Source organism: Temnothorax americanus, unplaced genomic scaffold (assembly GCF_048541705.1).
Source record: "Temnothorax americanus isolate GAGA-0224 unplaced genomic scaffold, ASM4854170v1 Scaffold33, whole genome shotgun sequence".
NCBI classification, from domain to species: Eukaryota; Metazoa; Arthropoda; class Insecta; order Hymenoptera; family Formicidae; genus Temnothorax; species Temnothorax americanus.
In genome coordinates this window covers 1211939-1230518 of record NW_027509475.1, presented here as the reverse complement: position 1 = coordinate 1230518, position 18580 = coordinate 1211939, and the positions used below count along the sequence as shown (strand labels likewise).

At 37.4% G+C, this 18580-nt stretch overlaps 2 protein-coding genes across 5 annotated transcripts; both read right to left on the bottom strand.

The window, feature by feature from the left end:
• Positions 1–7377: 7377 nt before the first annotated feature.
• Positions 7378–10879, bottom strand: LOC143901328 (uncharacterized). 4 transcript variants are annotated; one of them, XM_077413526.1, is made up of 8 exons: positions 10734–10879; positions 10448–10646; positions 9834–10226; positions 9397–9610; positions 9200–9308; positions 8986–9107; positions 8514–8726; positions 7378–8431 (listed from the first exon to the last, which is right to left on the bottom strand). In XM_077413526.1, exons 2-8 carry the CDS (start codon positions 10643–10645, stop codon positions 8019–8021), a joined length of 1662 nt encoding a protein of 553 aa, XP_077269652.1. In that variant the 5' UTR covers position 10646; positions 10734–10879; the 3' UTR covers positions 7378–8018. The 4 variants fall into 4 exon arrangements, 3 of the variants coding, with proteins under 3 accessions (XP_077269652.1, XP_077269654.1, XP_077269653.1); XM_077413528.1 differs by having other exon boundaries at positions 9397–9556; XR_013258047.1 differs by having other exon boundaries at positions 8291–8431; positions 8514–8634.
• Positions 10880–12469: 1590 nt separating this feature from the next.
• LOC143901329 (uncharacterized) lies at positions 12470–17594 on the bottom strand. The gene is made up of 4 exons (XM_077413529.1): positions 17046–17594; positions 15768–15995; positions 15270–15477; positions 12470–14700 (listed from the first exon to the last, which is right to left on the bottom strand). The coding sequence occupies exons 1-4, from the start codon at positions 17113–17115 to the stop codon at positions 14145–14147; spliced, it is 1062 nt and encodes a 353-aa protein (XP_077269655.1). The 5' UTR covers positions 17116–17594; the 3' UTR covers positions 12470–14144.
• Positions 17595–18580: the final 986 nt, after the last annotated feature.

The window sequence follows — 18580 nt, the reverse complement described above, 5'->3', positions numbered from 1 at the left end:
TTATATGCAGGTACCTACTAGCCGATATTAATGCATAAATATAAAAAATCATTTTGTTATTGTGTTCTACTTCATGTCACTGGCTGAAGCCAGAGTAATTTTTATAGGTACGGTTTTATTAAACTGGGCACGATTTTATCAGACCTGGTCACGATATTATCAGACCAGTTTGATAATACCGCGTTTTCTCACTTTTTGAAAAATTATTAATATTTCCATTTGTGTTTAACTTTCAAGATTATTGCTATGATATATGGATAGCCAAATAAATGACCTATCTAAAACTGCACAGTTAGTTTTCTTGAAGCATTTCTGAGCTTAGATATACGCTTCGGTTCTTATAGGGGCTCAGTAATTGCCAACTCTCCCCTACACTTTTATTTTTTCCCTTGCTCACTTTATCAGTTATAACACAGTATGTATAGTTATACTTGTGGTAATATGTCATAAATTGATACATATACTATACATTATTTTTACTAAAATATACTCAAAGCGGAAATGTCCCATTAATGACGGACGATCAATCCTGCAGTCTCGATGTCCCATCCCTCACTAGAGGATCCCTACTTAAGTGATGTCTTAAGATGCTAATACGGCTCTGGGATTAGTTTATAACATCTTAAGATTGTACTTAAGATGGTCTTAAAGATGAGATCCGACTATGAATACCATCAGCCATAAGAGACTTTTAGAGGTATAGGTAAGGAATATATAGGTATATATATATATATATATATATATATATATATATATATTAATTCATAAAATTTAACTGCACAACATTGAACATTGAAAAATGTCTCTATCACAAATTCCATTAGAATGTTGAATAACCGTTTCTTTGTGACCCGTTTCTTTAATTTATTGGAATTGTAATCAAGTACAGAAAAAAATTTTACTTCGTGCTATATGAATATTTCAATTATATCCCGCAAAAAATTGAAATTTATAATGTGCACGAAATTAAAAGATTAAAACAACGGAAAATTCCTCGATGTAAAAACTGACCGCGAAAACCGAACGCGAAAATATGAAGATGCGTGATGTTGTTCATGCGGCATGCATTTTGAAAATGTATCAAGTAAAATATACAAAATAAATGACGTGAGATCCCAAAAAAAAGAAAATTCCCGCTCAATTGATATAATAAAATATTTGAATAATACGATATAATTGCAAATCTTTATAAACTTACATATAAATATATCTCGTTATATTTTTTGTTTTTTACTAAAATTAATTTTTATATATACAATAATATATTCATGATATTACTGTATATATAATACAAACTTGAATATATATGATTTTATTTGACTATATACAACCAATTCTAAAATAATTTTAAAAGTTTCAGTGTTTCTCGATAGAATATTTAGAATCTCACGTCATATATTATTTGACTGGCATAAAGCCATTTTCTCAATCAAAAATAGATGAATAGGTTACAAAAAATTAGGGTAAAATCGATGCTTTGTTAAAATAAATTTTAGTAATTAATAACAATTATCAGGTTTTCTATCAAACAAATTGCATAATAAAACCAAAATATTTTTTCCCTTTTTATTTATGTATAATTTATGCACATTGCACGCTTTTCTTTACGCAATACTAATTATCTAATATATTTTGCTTCCTTTTTTGCATCAATTTATGTTATATTTAATCTTGGATAAACATATGAAAAGAATAAATAAAACATCCTAATAACTAATTCACAATTTTTCCCTATCTACAAATTCTTTTCTCACATCTGACACGATATCTCTTTCGTTTAAGAAAATAATGTCGCAAAAATATTTCTTTAAAAAAAAATCTAAATAAAAATTTATTGACTACAATAAATTCAAAAAATCATGACTTTAATTATTAGATTATTATTTTACTTCTTGTTTCGAAACAAGAAATCTCTTTCTTGCATTTCTAAAATATTTGTTACTCTAACTGTAAATACAATTGATCTACGTAACAAAATTTCAAAAATTTATTTTCTTATGTACTTAAAAATTGTATTCAAAAGTTATTTATAATAGAAGGCGGCAGTTCGCCAACATAACTCGATAAACGATTATGAGCTCTTTGCGAGCTCCGTGCATGCAAAGTGTGCGAGTATTTCCTCAAGCACAATCGCACAATATATTGATAAATAAGTGATACCAAGATTAAATATATGCGCCATAATCAGTTATTTTAACCCATCCATTTTAAGGCAACGGATCTACGAGATATATGTAATATTTTTATAGTATATTGTTGTAAATTGACATGACCAAGATATATTTCTTCTCTATAAATTTGATTATTCGTAGATTCGCTCAATACCTCAATAAAAAAATTTCTCATCGACTCACCGATCCGATGCGCAACGGGCGGAGTTATGCAGCCACGTAGCTACGGTGATACTGTGTAACATACAAACGTAAGATTTAAGTTAAAGAAACGCTCAAAATTATCAACATTTCGAAAGTTAATTCTTACGCGCCTCTAATTCGTCTTTCAATAAAATATTTAGCAACGCAATTATATATATTTACCGAAAAAAATCTTTAGTAGAATAAAATTGTAAATATAATTTCTCTTTCTCTAATTACTTCTAATTTATATATATCGAGATAAAACAATTCGAATAAATAAAAACAAATTATTAATTTTATAAGAGATATATGACACTTACTCCAAGATTGCTCCGCCGGGGCCCGATGTCTCTTCCAGACCTCCCGCTCCTCTCGGGCCTCCTCCTCCTCTCACCGCACAGGACACTCGCGAGAAACACTAGCGGATAACAAACTACAATCGCGCGAGCGGATTAATTTTAAGTCTTTCTCGCGCGATACTGTACGGCACTCCCGTTTAAAAAAGTACCGTCCTTCAGTCCGATTACTTGAACGGCACTCCCGAGGCAAATAAACGCGAGGAACCGGCTGCGGTTCGTTCATTCAATTAAATCGGCGGACGAGGGTATGCGTTAGCTTCCCCGTCTTTGGATTTTTATCCAAGCAGAACAAGAGTTTTGCTTGGGTAAAATCCTCGTACTGGGTACTGGGCCTTCCCAGTGCTTCTGCAGAAATTTTAAGGGCTAATCTTGCAATATATGTCGCTACATTTTGTGTTTCGCGAGGTAGAAGAGCGCCTCGCGAGGTATACAGAAGCACCCTTACCTTCGTCGGGACATCGGCGGGGGTAACATATATTTTTTGCGCTAATTTGATGGAGTCGCGACGCCGCGTGCCTTGATTCGTTCCGCGGTTCATCACTTGCGTTGCAGTCGCGTTAATGGCGATGAAATGTTGGAAGATTTGACGCGAGATTGAATCACGATACGATTTCACGTTGTCACTCGTCCCTCTTTCCGCTCTTCGAAAAGAATCGGGGACAATCGCACGACAATTCCGGCACAGCACGTTCAAAAAACACGACATGATTCGAGATATGCCGCTGCGCTGCCGCGTTAATGAATGCCATGCACACATTCGACAGTCCAGACATTTATGGCGGCCCGGGGCGCCGCGGGACGAGCGATCGTCGTCCGCGAATGTCGCGACGAAACTGGCAAATCACTCACTTCAATTATTTTTGACACATCTATACCTATACCCTATCGGTTAGCATCGCCATCGGCCATAAACAAATCACTCGCAACTCACAATTGCCGTACCGGGTACCATTCGCCTCGACATCTCCGACTCGAGCGAGCGATTCGCGCGACACATTAATTCATTCGCGACACTTGATACACACTTGATGCAAATTATCGAGCGTGTCGTCGATTATTCCCGCGAAACGAGAAGCAGAGGAATTGCCAATCGCGCATGAACGAGCGCGCGTTCCGAGAATAACAGCACCACCCACGGCACGGCGGCGGCGCACGGCGACACGCGCGCGGAGCACAAACACTTGACACCTGATGTCCGAAATTCATCGGGGAGAATAATTGAGTAACATCCGCGGGTAACGGTATTCCGAGCGTCGACGAAAACAAGTAGCTAGGCCGTCTCGCCGATGGAAACAATCGTCCGCGCGCCGACTTTGAACGTATGTACATACGCTGCTCCGAAATCAGCGGATTCGTTCAACGATCGCGGCATCATCGCGACGACGTGACCGACGTGACTGCACTGACTGCACTGCCGAGTGCCGCGTCAGTGCCGCGCCGCGCCGGCACGCGGCGCGGGCGGCGTGGGCGAGAGCGCCGAGAGCGGCCGACCGTGATTCGGCCGGATTCGGGGGCTCTCGGCTCGCCTCGCCGCGCGGCCGGCGCCCGGCGCGGCGCGCGCGCACAAGTAATATAACGTATAATAATACGTTACTCGTTGAGTGTCGGTATACGAGTCGCGGCGCGGTGAGACGTTGTCGATCGTGTGAGTAATTTCTTTCTCGTGAACGAAAAGAAATCCTCCGGTTACAGAGTGTGGTGCAAGCCGAATGTACGCCGAATATTCTGTATTCTATTTCTTCTTGTGTCGGCTACAACGAACGGGATGGCCGAAATGAACGCCGAGTGCCGTCTTGACGGGTATCCTGCAATGTGCCGTGATCGGTAAGCGAATTGTGCACGAGAGACAAATGATTCGAAGCGCGATATATCCGAATCTTTAATAGAATCGTTGTCCCGCGTGTCTCAGTGAGACGATATAACCTCGGAATTCGTGTCGTGTAATTGTCTCCGTTTCGATTTCTACTTCGAATGAGTGAATCGCGTCACCCTGATCGTTACCGAGCGTTTGACGTCCACTTTCTCAGAGGTGTTCCGCGTTGACTAATCCGGCTCTTGGACAAGTTAATCACGTGTCGAGGCGCCACAGAGGCTGCGTTCGGGGAGACGCTATTGGGCTGAGTTTCCACTGAGCGCGTCACGCGTCGCGTCGTCACAAGTTAACCAATCAAAACATCCCATTTCATTACATTCTTGTGACGGGATCGAAATGGGATGTTGATTGGTTCAACTCGGACGACGCGACCGCGACGCGTTGAGAGAGCCGGCGCGGCGTCCCGGCGCCGCGGCGTTCTGGCCTTTTTCGTGGGACCGTCGAAAGCCCCTTTACACTACCGCCAGTACATCCCATTAATCCATTTTCGAAATTGATGCCACGTAGCCACGTTTATTTTCCGACACTGCCTATAAAGCATCATTTTGGTGCGCGTCCCTGCTACATTTGCAAATGTAGTATAGAGTATTATATGTATTAACGCCAATACATTTACAGATGTAGCTCGCGACGTGCACCAAAAATATAATGTTTTATCGGCAGTGTCGGAAAATGAGCGTGGCTACTTAATACCAATTTCGAAAATGGATGTGTACTGGCGGTAGTGTACAGGGGCTTTTGACCGTTTTCGACGGTCCCACGAAAAAGACCGGGATAGCCTCTCTCAGGATTCTCTCTGCTCAGAACGACTCGACACAGTATACTAATAATATTCTGAAACATTTGTGTCGAACAAATAATATCTCAAAAATGATTTCGCTTTTTATCAAGAAATGCGTTTCTTTTTGTCGATATAAATTATATAAATGTCTAAAATGTAAAAGCAATTGTAATTTGTAACTCATTTTATGACTTTCTTGTATTTTGTGTGCTATGTTATACTTTGCATTTTTAATGCATATATAATAAAATGTAAGAAAAAATAATAATAGTGATAATTGTAATAATTTAAGGAGGTTCGCCTACTATTCTGAAGTAAAAAATGCGATTGAATAATGTCATTACAGCGATCTCGAATTGTACGCAATATTTTAGTATAATGATCGATGAATTGTGGATGCTAGGATGTAGTTATATACGTGCTATATTCTTCGTAAATTATTAGTGTACAAAATATTAACAAATATAATGAGAGCCGAAGTATGAGAGCGTCAATAACTCGGGAATCGTTGTCAAATATACTTATTATCCAATATTATAAAGTAAAAGAAAAATTACAAATAATTTATAAAAATCTATATGAACAATTGTCAGAGAATACTAAGGACTTAAAAATGATTAATACATCGATGATTGCGTGTCGTGAACGTGAACTCATGATTAGTGGTTAAACACTGGCTGCGGTCCACTTGACGCTACAAATGCTTCGAAGCATTCCCCTTCTCTTTTCTTTGAATGAAGAAAGAAGGAGAAGAAGAGCGCTCCAAAGTATTTGTAGCGTCAAGTGGACCGCAGCCACTGTTTGTAAGGTTGGGTTCGCATCAGCTGTTGCGTTGTTAATGGCAACGTCTGCCATTACTAATTCGATCCACGAGGTAAAAGTAAACTTTGTGACAATAAAGTTTAAATCCACACGATAAAATCTTATTTTTAAAGTTTGTATGCAATCCTTGATGTTTCATCTGTCAGATGCTAGTTTTTCAAAGTCCTAAGTTGGCTAAGTGTGTACTAAATCGGTGATCATTTACTTCAGAGCGACCGTTTCTCATGAGACGATAGGCTTAAAGTGGTCAACTTCTGAATAATATTACAAAAAAAACTATACGGTCAATATTGCTCATCTTTTGGGATTATTTGTGTAAAGCATATTTATGTAAATCATATAAAAAAATTAAGACTCTAAGTTGACTTTCGACTAATAGGCGAACCTTTTTGGGGATCCTAAAGCCGTCTGTAATACCGGCTTTTTTTCTTAGCACTAATCTTTTACGTGGCTTTATAGAAATGCAAAATTATTGTCTAGAATTAAAGTACGCATCAAAATCTAGGTCATGGTGGTCGACGTTATATCGAAAACGAGAAAAAATTAATATTGCGACAAACAACATTGATAGCGACGCTACATCCTGCAATTAAGTTGACTGTAAAAGATAAGAGCATCCGCATTTTTTTATCAACGTTTAGATTTAAAAGTTAAAAGTATTAATTGAGTTTTATATAATTTAATCTGCTTTAAGCAAGGATTTAATTTTTTATTTTATGTTAACTTTTACTTTGTTTTTTATTTAATTATACTTATTTATTTAATTAGAAGATAAATATGAAAGACATGTCGCTGAGTCTAATTTCTTTTTCTGCGTGGAGAAAAAGATTCGATTTCCGAACTTATCACCCTACATGTATGCGGATACAAGAATTTTTTAGTAGGAAAATATTCTATTGCATTAGAAAAAAATGTTTAAACTATAAATTTAATCCCAAAATTCCCAAATAGGAATCTCGATAATGATCATTTCTTGACGGCGAAAAACTCAAATAATAACGATAAATCTGCTTCAAAATAAAGCTTGGTTTTTGCAAAATAAAGATTGAATTAAAGGCTTTACACCTTCGTTGCATAAAAATTGCAATTTGTAACAATGAGAAAGCCACGGTACAGGTAGCACTGTTTTTCCTAAAAGGCTCGATTCAAGCTCTGAGGTCCAATGAAAAAGAAGAAGAAAAAATGTAGACACAAAAGAAAATTTATTTTATACCTATACAAATTACATACACAGACATACACAAACCATTTGCACATAGTGATTCAAAACTATCACAATTATTAAGTGCATTATTTGTGGAGTTTGTCATAATTTTTTATATGATTAATCACTAAAATATCACGGTTAATACAAATAAAGTCAACATGATATCGGAATAGACGTATACGGTTTAAAGTGCTCTTTGAAATTTTTGCAACGTTTATATTTCCTGCATTTTTATTTGGATTTACCTCTCTCTCCCTCTTCCTCTTTTTCACAGAAATATCAAATAATTAAATATTTAATTATTCAAATCCTGAAGCTACAGATTCGAATCCTGGCTGAGGTAATATTTTTCGCAATAATTTCTTTACAGTTTTTAGATAATTAAATCGCATCGATTTAATTCCGGGGAGAGAAGGGTATTAATATTCCAACGATAACTGTGTTTCAAGTCCGAAAAATAATCGGCGCGCAGTGTATAAGTTGAAATATATGTATAATTATATACATTGTAATTCGTTACTTCTGTAACTATTAATTTCTTTATTTGCGCACCACGTACCGCGCCTGACTCTCATTCGCCGTTTATTAATTTGTTAAATATTTAATTTAACCACATAACTCAAATATCATCCAAGTTTGTCGTGTGCAAGTGAGCTGGATGAAATAAATTAAAAAACCTCCTATATGAGTTCTTCTTGGTAAGGAACAAGGAACGGAACTTTCGTGGTTCTTGAATAGGAATATTATGCAAGTGTAAGTCGTCTTTCCTTAAGTCGTCTTTCTCAAAACCTGATGTACACAATAGTACAGCTGGTGGTTTTCTATAGTCGTGAAAAAATGGAGTTAATACGATGGAAAATTCGTCGCACTTTACAGGCAATGAGTAATGTAATTTATGTTCTTTATATATATCCCTCTTCTCTTTCCTTATATGGGTTATGTTAGAAAAGGTCTTTATTATATCATTACAACCTTTCACGTTGCATGTCTCTGCGATAGCTTTTAAAACCATTTCATCTTGATCAACAAAATCTGCAACACATATTAATGTGAACTTTAAGTTTAAGTGGACTTCAAGTTGACACCCACCTAGTGCACAAATTATAATATTTACCAATGTAACATGACATAGGGTTAAGGGTCAGTATTGGTTTGTCGGGAGGGATAAAATTACGCCAAATTTTCGTTTCCCATTCATCCACATCAGGAAAATAGATATAGTAAGTAGGCAGATACTGATGTATAATTAATTTATCATTAAAAATGAAATGTTCAGGAACACTGGTAAATTGCAAAGATATCAGCGCACGTGATGATGTCCACATACCTATGCATTGTTCAAATACAAAAGCAAAAATTAATTAAATAAAATGTTTTTTAATCGATAAAAGATAATTTTAAGGATCAACATTAAATTTATAAATGATAATAGTGAGTAGCAATCCTATGACATAATTTCTATAAAAAATGTATGCTAATTTCTATTTAAATTATATATGTATGTACTCAGGTAAATCGTTACATGAATGCGCTTTGCACATAATATTAATAAAATGCACATTGTACCGTTGCACAATTAAAATTACCTGTATAAATATCGTAGATATCAATAGTCTGCAGTTTTTGTCGATACCGTCCCACACCGCCCACAAGATATAATTTGTCTTTCAAAAACACGGTAATCATATGTCTTCTCTTAACTGGCATACTAAAATATTTGTAAACAGATAACAATTCTATTTATTCTATTATTACTTATCTATTTATTCTTATTATTTATCTAATTGTTAGGATATTTACACTGTCTCAAGAATCCATTTCTTTGAGATCAAATGATAACGCCATACATTTTTGTTAAACTTTCCCGAACCAATACCATATTCTCCACCACAAAGATATAAATTGTATCCTAAAAAAAATCACATACAACAATAAATTAAGTAGATAAATAATACAATACTGTTTTAGAAGATAAAACAAAACAAAGCACTATGTACTGTTGGCAGTGATCTGCATTCCTTCGAGTGGTCTACCAGTAATGCAACAATGCTCGACAATATCTGCAGGATATTCGAACGAGGTCAGCTCAAAAAAATCATTACCATCCCAGCAATGAATATATTGTTTACCATTTTTATATTCACAAGATATAACACCCTGCAAAATTTTTTGTTTTTTTTTCTTCAAGATAAATAAATCAATTGTAAAATCCTACAAAAAATTTTTTTTTTGTTATTCATAAAATTGTAATGCATTACTGTATAATAGAATATAATAGCATGGTAAGAAAACAAAATAGATATGTGGGAGATATATATATCTTGGAGTTAGAATTTTATTTGAAATATATTGCAGGTAAAGGTTTGTAGTTCTGTATCTATTTCTAACACTATATTATTCTAAATATTTTTTTTTTTGAAAATAATATACTCACATGACGATGGTTCATCCACTTGCGTGTAATATCAAGCAAATGAGATACTGTAGCTCTTACATTGATGTTTCCAATTAACTTCATAAAATGCTCTTTCGACAACTCATAAATTGAATCAAGTGGCAGTTCGTCGAAATGATCTAAGCAAAAAGCCAAAGATAGATCTTTTAGCACATTAATATTCAATTCTTGAGCCAATAACCAAATGTCAATTGCATATTGTGGTGACATATAGTATCTCTCAAGCCTGTCGGTTATATCTTCTATTAATTTATCTGCTGCAAATAGAACGCTTAATTCCAATAGGATCAAGAGACGATCTAGCTCTTCGAAACCATAACTTGTTGCAGATGTAAATGTGATTTTGTCATGATGAATCCAATCAATAAAATCCTACAAAATTATTATCTTTCTATTTCGGTTGCACAATGAAATTATTCATGCCGATAAAACCCGTGCAATCTTTTTAATATACATTTATTGAAAACATGCATTTTGTTAAGAATTTTGATATAACAAAACCATTACACAAAAAATAATAATAAATTAACGGTTTGTAAGTTCAAAAAACAACTGTATTCTTGAACACAGACAAGAACTAGAAATAAGCTAACCTGCAACAAAATCAGGGAAACATCGTAGTTGATAACGTGATCCGTCTGGCCATATTCTAGATAGTTCGCGGACAAAAGCGCAGCAAAATACTGACTCTTGTCGATCAGTTTTTTTTTCTCAACCTCGAATCGCTCCTCTTTGAAAATCAGTGTCACTGTTTCGCACGGTTTCCTGCTTTCATTGCTGTTATTTTCCATTCTAATACAGTACGTGTTATCAATGCGATAAATATGCACTCAAATGTGTGTTCGTTGAAGTAAACGCATAAACAATTGCACTACTTACTTTTATTAATACGTATGTATGTCTCTCATCTTCCTACATATATAGCATCAGTAGCACCACGTGCTCAACTACTGACGCTACTCTCTCTCGACTTTATGCCCGATCTACAATAGCTGTAGTAAGCTGTAGTAAGCCTCAAGATGTCAAGATGTAAGAAATTGACCAATCACAGTCGATTATTCTCCTCACATTCGCCTGTAATTGGTCAATTTCTTACAGCTTGAGACTTACTACAGCTATTGTAGATCGGGCATTAGCTCTTGCACTCCTGCACACAAGATGCGTAAACACTTGCTGCGCGGCAAGACACGCGACGTGATTGGCCCAATCAACGTGCCTTTTTTCGTGAAAACCAAAATTCAAAAACTTACTGGCTACCACGTCGTTTCTTGTCACCCTGATTTCTGTTTTCTGTGTGCAAAAGCAATTATACTGCAAAGCAATAAAAACATTGAATTTTAATGAGCTATAAGCTTATGGACTGAGAGAAGGGGGGAATAGATTTCTTTATTGAAAAGAATCGTAGATAGGATCGTAAAATGGATTTAATTTATTATGCTTTTATAATATCATAATAATTAAAACCATTTACTCTATTTGCGTATTATAAATTAAACACCCGGCAAAAATGTTTTTATATAAAAATATCTAAATATATATAATCATATATAATATTATATAAAATATTATATAAAATATATTATATAAAATATTATATATAAAATATGTCCATATATGTTTTTTTTCTCTTGTATAATCTCTGTTTGTATATACAAGAAAAATTATAAGAAAAAAAATTAGAAAATAATTAAATGATAATTTTTGCATTGTTTTTTATTGTTTTTGCATTGTTTATTTATTTGCGTATATAATAATCATATATAAATATAGTAATGCATATAAAATATGATTATATATGATTATTGATTATGAGCAAATTTTTCACATTTGCACAGGCTTTATTTTTTTGTAAAAAAAAACAACAATTATTTTGGTAATTATGCATATTAATACCGCACTCGCCAATGACCTTGAACTTGACATATGTTGTCAAGGTCACTCTCCTGAGTGATCTTCAGAAGGTTCAGAAGAGTAAAAATAATGGTAATGCATCAAGAGATGTATTAAGATGTATTAAGAGTAAAGTAATAAGAAGTAATAAAAAATATTTTTTTGTATAATGTGAATATAGACTTTCGATTGCGATTAGTGCAAATATGATTGGTATAGTGTAATGTATAGTTAATCCAGAGATCTAGAAATGTATCAGTCTCAATTATATGCACTGTCGTATAAATATATTTGAAAGAATGTGAGAGAAGGAGAAGGCATCGGTAAATCATTTTCTTATATATAAACGCCTAAAAGAGATTATTTCATAAAGCGCTAAATATTTCGAGAACATAACAGCTAGTATTTCATATATAAGAGCATATTTTATTTCTAGTAAAAAATTATTTCCTATTTTTTATTTATATATTCCTCAATTTAAAAGATTTTTGCTTACACCGATAATCGTGTTCGCGTGAGAGATTGGATCTCACATTTAGTTTGATTCTAACATCGTGCATGGAAGTATTATGAAAGATATATCGTATTTTTCGGATTGGGATATGTACGAGAGTTACGATCTGTTTCGCAAGTGAGAATCTTGTAAAGAAACTATAAAGAAGCAAAAGGAAAAAGAAGAAAAAAGGGGGACAAAGCCAACGAGGCAATGGACAACAGAACAAACATATGGTGAATATTTTATTACTTATTTATCATTTGTGTGTCACACGCGTAATTAATTGCATAGTCTCGCGACAGTCGTGTAGCCCATTCCGTTTACCAATTCATATCTTTGTATATAGTATATGTACACGGTCGGCGCGAAACTTTCATTGTATTTTCTCTTAACTTAATATATCGATGGACTTGAAGAGGAGGAAATACATAATACGAATAAAAACGCCTAATATGCTATTATTGATGGACAACACCCGATTTCTGGGAACTCGAAGTTATGCGTCGAATTTTCACTCTTTTAGCTTTTTTTTTTAAATAAATAAATCGCCGGTTAGTTAGCAACTGGTCAACCTTTTCGGTAAAACGTAGGATCGTACGTTTAGTCAAGATTTTTTGAGTAATTATCAAAAAATGAGTATATCATCGCGAGAGAAGCGACGATTTTGGAGTGAAATCGAGAGCAAATATTGATCACAATCGCGGGAGATCATACGGGAGGAGCTGAGCGAGGATAACTAATTAAGATGCACGTACGATGAATCGGAACAACGCTCGCGTCGACGTATATTTTAATTGATCATTAAAATTATTTGATTGGTGCAGTCAAAATATCGAATTTTAAAAGTAAATAATCCATTACATCCATTTACACGTATATAATTTATTTAAAGTATTTTTTTATTTTTGAATTAATACATTGTTCCCAATATTGTTTTCAAATTATATTAACAATAAGTATTTTGTTATAGAAGTTGTGGAAGAAGTTTTTATTATCGAAAAATTAAATCGTTCTTTCTTTAAATAGCCTCAAATTCTATGTATTGCTTACCCGGTATAAAATTTACTAAAGTATAATAATATTTCGCGTAGCTTGAACTGCACAAAATATTCAAGTTTGAATTTATTTAACGTGATTGCCTGAATCTAGATTTTTCATTCCAGTTTCACTCTTTAGAATGTATAATATTTTTTAATAAAATAACTAGTATACAATATATCACTAATTTATATATCTTTTTTCATAAATAAAAGCCGACAATTTGACTGCATCAACTTTTGATATGATAGAAAAAGATCCCAACAGCAGGGTAAACTACGCACCAAAATTAGAAAAAATTGTAGAGAGATTTAGCAATAGTAGTTTGGTAAAATATTCTAACAATAAAATCAAACTTATAAAAATTATCTCTTTAGCCTTCTATAGGTAAATTTTAAAATAATTAATAAACAACAGATCATCAATAACCGTTATGCAGCTTGATATTAAAGAGAAGAACATTTTATTTCTTCATTCTATACTATAAAGCAGTATATAAAAGCGATATGATGATAGCGATTGTGCTACTTTCAGGAAATGTTGCCGAAGATTGAATTATGGTGCGAAGTTTCAATCCCATTGTTTCACGCCATACCGCAAATTGCGATATGACGGTATTATCGGAACGCTGATGGATATTACCGAGAATCACGATCTGTAACAATCGTGAAAATTGAATTATCGCAGCTAAAGTGTACCCTTTCACGGCCATGAGACGGTCGAGCGGAGCGATGATCTCCTCTTTATCACCCCCAGCTCCGCGTGCATATATGCGAATATTATAGTCTACGTGCGGCACTCTAGCTCTAAAAGAAGGAATCGTCGGCAGTCTTCCTGCACGAAGTGCACCGATCACACGGCGGGGCTCAGATCTCGTTGACGTGCTGATGAATGTTATACGCCCGTCCACCCCTCCTGGACTCTTTCGGCACAACGACCCGGTGTTGCGGCGCCACAGCCTCCGCCTCGAGCTTCCTCTTAGCCTCCTCGGTCGCGTTTCTCTCGGTCATCAGATCGCTCGGCCTGGAGTAGACAAACGTGGTCTCCGCGCCATAAGACTGCCCGATAGTCGCCGAGCCCTTCAGGATATTGTCCTGGGCGCTCAACAGCTGCTTGAACCGCTCGTCGCTCTTCTCGTTCTGGACGACATCGGCCATATTCCGCGCCGATCTCGAGGACACGTCGGTGGACGACGGTTCCGCTGTGCGTTCGTTATTCGTCATTCGCTGCTGTTGATTGTCCTGGTGTCCGTGCTCCTTGTTAGTAAGATTCAGCTTCGGATTCAGGTTGAGACCCAGCCATTGAGTGAACAGCGCGATACCCTGTTCAGCGCTGGCGGACACCGCGGCGATCAGCTCATCGGTATTCAATGTGTCGTCCTCCTCGTCTGCGTTTTCGGCGGGCTCCGTCGTCTCCGTGATGCTACACAGAAAAAAAACAAATGTCAAGTCAAAACTTATACTCCTATATACGGAAAAAAATGATGTATCAATAGTATTAGTGTAATTGAAATAAAATCTGTTGATGCAACATCAATATTAATAAACAAATAACATCAGATAGTTGTTTTAATAATCCAAATATTTGGTCCAATAATATTGAATTAACTATTTATGTTTGTGCAGGCAGTCCGTGACATCGACGTTTAATTAAAGCAACTTATTTTTTTAATTAAACAGCATTTTTCTGTATATATATATACGCAATCTATCATTTTCTTATAAGAATGTCAAATTTTTTTTTCTTGGTTGAGCTATATAAAACTTCGTTTAACAATGTAAATAACTTTATTCAAGCAAGTTTTCTTTGTTACGCAACAATCTCGTTTCAAGATTATAGATCGCTGCGTATATACAAGTATATATGCGTTGATTTGACACTTCTTTTTCTTTCTGCGTACATAAGATTATTTCAACGAAAATAACAAGAAATTATTTCCTCAGATTTTTAGTCGTATTTCTCTCTCGGCTAGAAAAAACAGAGATACTTACACGGAAACCTCCACCTGTCGTACACCCTGATAGAAATTGAAGCATCCTATGTGGTATGTAGCTTGCGGCGTGCCCAACAAAGCCGGCTCGATTACCATGCAACCGTCGTAGCCACCGACGTCGGATTGCTTCACGGATGTGAATCGCGCGCAGATCTGCGCCAAATCCGACAACAGGTTTATGCATGTCGGCTTATTGGCCGCGTTCGCTACAAGAATACAAATATCGACAATTGCAAGTTTATTCAAATCAGTTTGTCACTTGTTTTCAAATGTAAACAAGCGTGGATATTCGATAGACGTAAATCGGGATATAAAATGCAGATCGTGAAATTTTGGAACGTGCATAGTTTTATTAATATTTTAAATTCTCAATTTCAGCTCAATTTAACGCATTAAATTCATACGAATAATTTAAGTTGACGATGTTCGATTTAATTTAAAATTCAATGTGGATAAAAGATTTCTTCTTTTATTATTATGATTTAACTATACTTGCCGATCGTTATCGTGGCATTGTGAATCGGATTATCCCCGTAACTCAGATTTAACGAGATATTCTGCTCCTTCTGCCTGATGTTGACGCAAGCTGGCCCGCCCAGATCGATCGTCGACGTCAAGTTCAAGTCGACGCAGCACAGACAACCGGAAGTCTGGCACAGGCACTTGGACTGCGGCGTGGTCGATCTCGCCTCGGCCTCCGGCAGATTCCACGAAAGCAGGGTCTCTATACGGACAGGAAACGCATGTGTGTGTATGTGCGCGCGCGCGCCTGTGGTGCTCGCGAAAGATAAGGGACGCGCGCGCGCGCGGCAGAGAAACTCGGAATAGAGAAATCGGAACGAAACGAAAGTCCGTGCCGCTGATCGAAAGTCAAATGGGAGTCAAATTTCTACGCGTTTCACCGCGTCGCGCCGCGTCGTAAAAGTTTCCTTTGGATTCTCCCCTCTGAGGAATGACGAATCAGACTGTGACATTTGAGAAACACGTTTTATGCCCACGTTTACGAATCGGGGAAGCTACACCTGGGTGCTAAGTGTGCCAATGCGTGGACTTCCACCGCTTTCACGCGCATTGTCGAGACCGAATGACCGAATGACAGTTTCGAGCGCACCTTTCGTCAGATGACGTTCGACAATAGAGACAAAGGCAGTTTAGAATCGAATAGCATAAGATGAAAGTGAAATTAGAGAACGCGTCTAATTTAGACTATCATCATCATGAGGAACTCTTACTTGAAGACTTTTACATTTATTCGCAGAGGAGCGATAATTTGAAAATAATCCTAAATAAAAATTTGTCTGCTTAAAAATAAAAAACACAACAGAAATAAAATTATTAATATATCGCATTGGAAAAGTAGCTTTCTCTTCTCTATAATAAAACTGCCAGCTACTACAAAACTGTCAGATATTTTCTGACAAAATAACACTTTAAGAAGGCTTAATTGTTTACTCCAACAACAAATTACTATCTTCGCGGTACACAAATTAGCCTTACTTCGCGGCAAGACAAATTAAATTCCGGTTTCGACATTTCATTTTTCAAAACAAATAGAAAGTAACCGGTCGTGTAAGCTCTTTTTTTTTTGCAATCGCATTTATCACGATGATCAATAACAAAACAACAATCGCAGTCGCGCCAATTCAGGCAAGCACGTGCGTCCGTATCGCCCGCGCGTTGAAATCTCTGGCGCGGCGTCGCGGTCACCCGCGCGAACCCGAATCTTCGCACTATATGGGGTTTCTTTAATCGCATTTTGCACCGAACAGCTCACCGAGCAATCCAGCTGACGCGACGACCACCAGCGTGACCATCAGCACCAGAATCGTGGCCTTCACAGCCATGGCGTGTTCTTCAAAAAGTTACTGCTCGCTCAACAACGGCCGTTCCTCTCACGGCGGGAAAACGATCGCGCGCTCGATGCTCCGATCCCTTTGACGTCGGAAGATGATCGGGGATCACCGCGGTGTTGTGACCGCGTGAGTGACGGACGGCTCAAAATTAAACGTAAAACGCACGAGCGAGATCTTCCGGAGATCCTGCCCGGCAAAGAAGAAGCTTAAATCTGGACACGGCGCCGGTACCGCGGGTGCCGGATCGCCGACCGGTTCGGCGGTCGGCACGAAAACAGGGGACAGGATTGGTCAGGACCGTCGTGTCGGTGGGGCACCCCGGCCGGCCACCGTCGCCGTCGGTGCGCGCGATGCGACGCGACGAGGGGGCAACAAACGGCGGGCAAGGAACCTCATCTGGGTGACCGGGTGACCTCCTTCCTCCGCCGGTCTCTGGTACCCCGCGGGGGGAGAACTCGCGAGCGCCGGCCGTCGGCGCCGCGCCGCCGCGCCGTGCCCCTCCGCGACACGTCGCTTCGCGTCGCGTCAGCACACGGGGACGCTACGAATGGGGGACAGAAGGTGTTGGGCTACTCTTCGGGGATCATATTGTACGAGATGCTGCTGGGGGGGGGGGGGGGGACGTTCTTGAAGACGGTCACTCTGAGGCTTTGGAGATTTGAGGTCTGCAATTTTCTGGAAATTTTGTCGAAAGCGGAAAAAATGGAAATGTAGGTCTTCTTTGTTTGGAAATTCTTCCCGGGGATCTTCAGGGCATCTTCACGCTCTCGCGCGTTCTTTTCTTTATCTTTATTCGCGAAGCCGTGAAAATTATTAAAAGATCACAAATTTCCTATACCTGCGACAAAATCAAAATCTGATAAATCGCAATTTTCCAAAAATTTTCAGAGTAGTTACTTACTAGGTTTGTTCTGTTTAGCTGAATTTCTTGCACAGTTCATCTTTTCTCTTTTTCTCTTCAATGTGAACAGAAAAAGAGGAAGGATGAACCGTGCAAGAAGTTCAGCTAAAAAGAATAGGCTTAGTGATACCGATAGCACTGAAATTGTCGAAGATAAATGTTGAAAGATATTTTTAATATTTCGCCAAACAACCATGCAGGTGTGACTCGTAATTTTGTGAAATCGAAACGTTCTACTTTTGAATTTAATTGCCGATCTCTTATTTTAGTACGGATTACTCCGCAAAATTTTCGTGAACAGAAAAGCACTTTCTAACGCGTGTACTTAACGCCAAAAGATTTGTCTTACTTTGCGCGCGAGTGTTTTCTAATTTGATAACGCGCCGGGAGGTGGGGGGGACCTTTTTTCTTTTTTCAAGGGTCCTCTCCTCGGCTTTCACCGTTTGAAGAAAAGTCGCGGTCCGTAAAATCACTTACGATTCCGATTCCTATCGATCGCACAGCGTGTGCCGCGTTCTTGATATCTTACTTTTTTCGGACGAGCGTGGGCGCGGT

Coding starts and splice junctions, on each gene's coding strand:
- LOC143901329 (XM_077413529.1), bottom strand. CDS start 17,115: ATGGCTGTGAAGGCCACGATTCTGGTGCTGATGGTCACGCTGGTGGTC. Junction 15,996..17,045: donor CGCGTCAGCTGGATTGCTCG/GTGAGCTGTTCG, acceptor CTGTCCGTATAG/AGACCCTGCTTTCGTGGAAT. Junction 15,478..15,767: donor CAATGCCACGATAACGATCG/GCAAGTATAGTT, acceptor GTATTCTTGTAG/CGAACGCGGCCAATAAGCCG.
- LOC143901328 (XM_077413526.1), bottom strand. CDS start 10,645: ATGGAAAATAACAGCAATGAAAGCAGGAAACCGTGCGAAACAGTGACA. Junction 10,227..10,447: donor TTTCCCTGATTTTGTTGCAG/GTTAGCTTATTT, acceptor ATAATTTTGTAG/GATTTTATTGATTGGATTCA. Junction 9,309..9,396: donor AATGCAGATCACTGCCAACA/GTACATAGTGCT, acceptor GATTTTTTTTAG/GATACAATTTATATCTTTGT.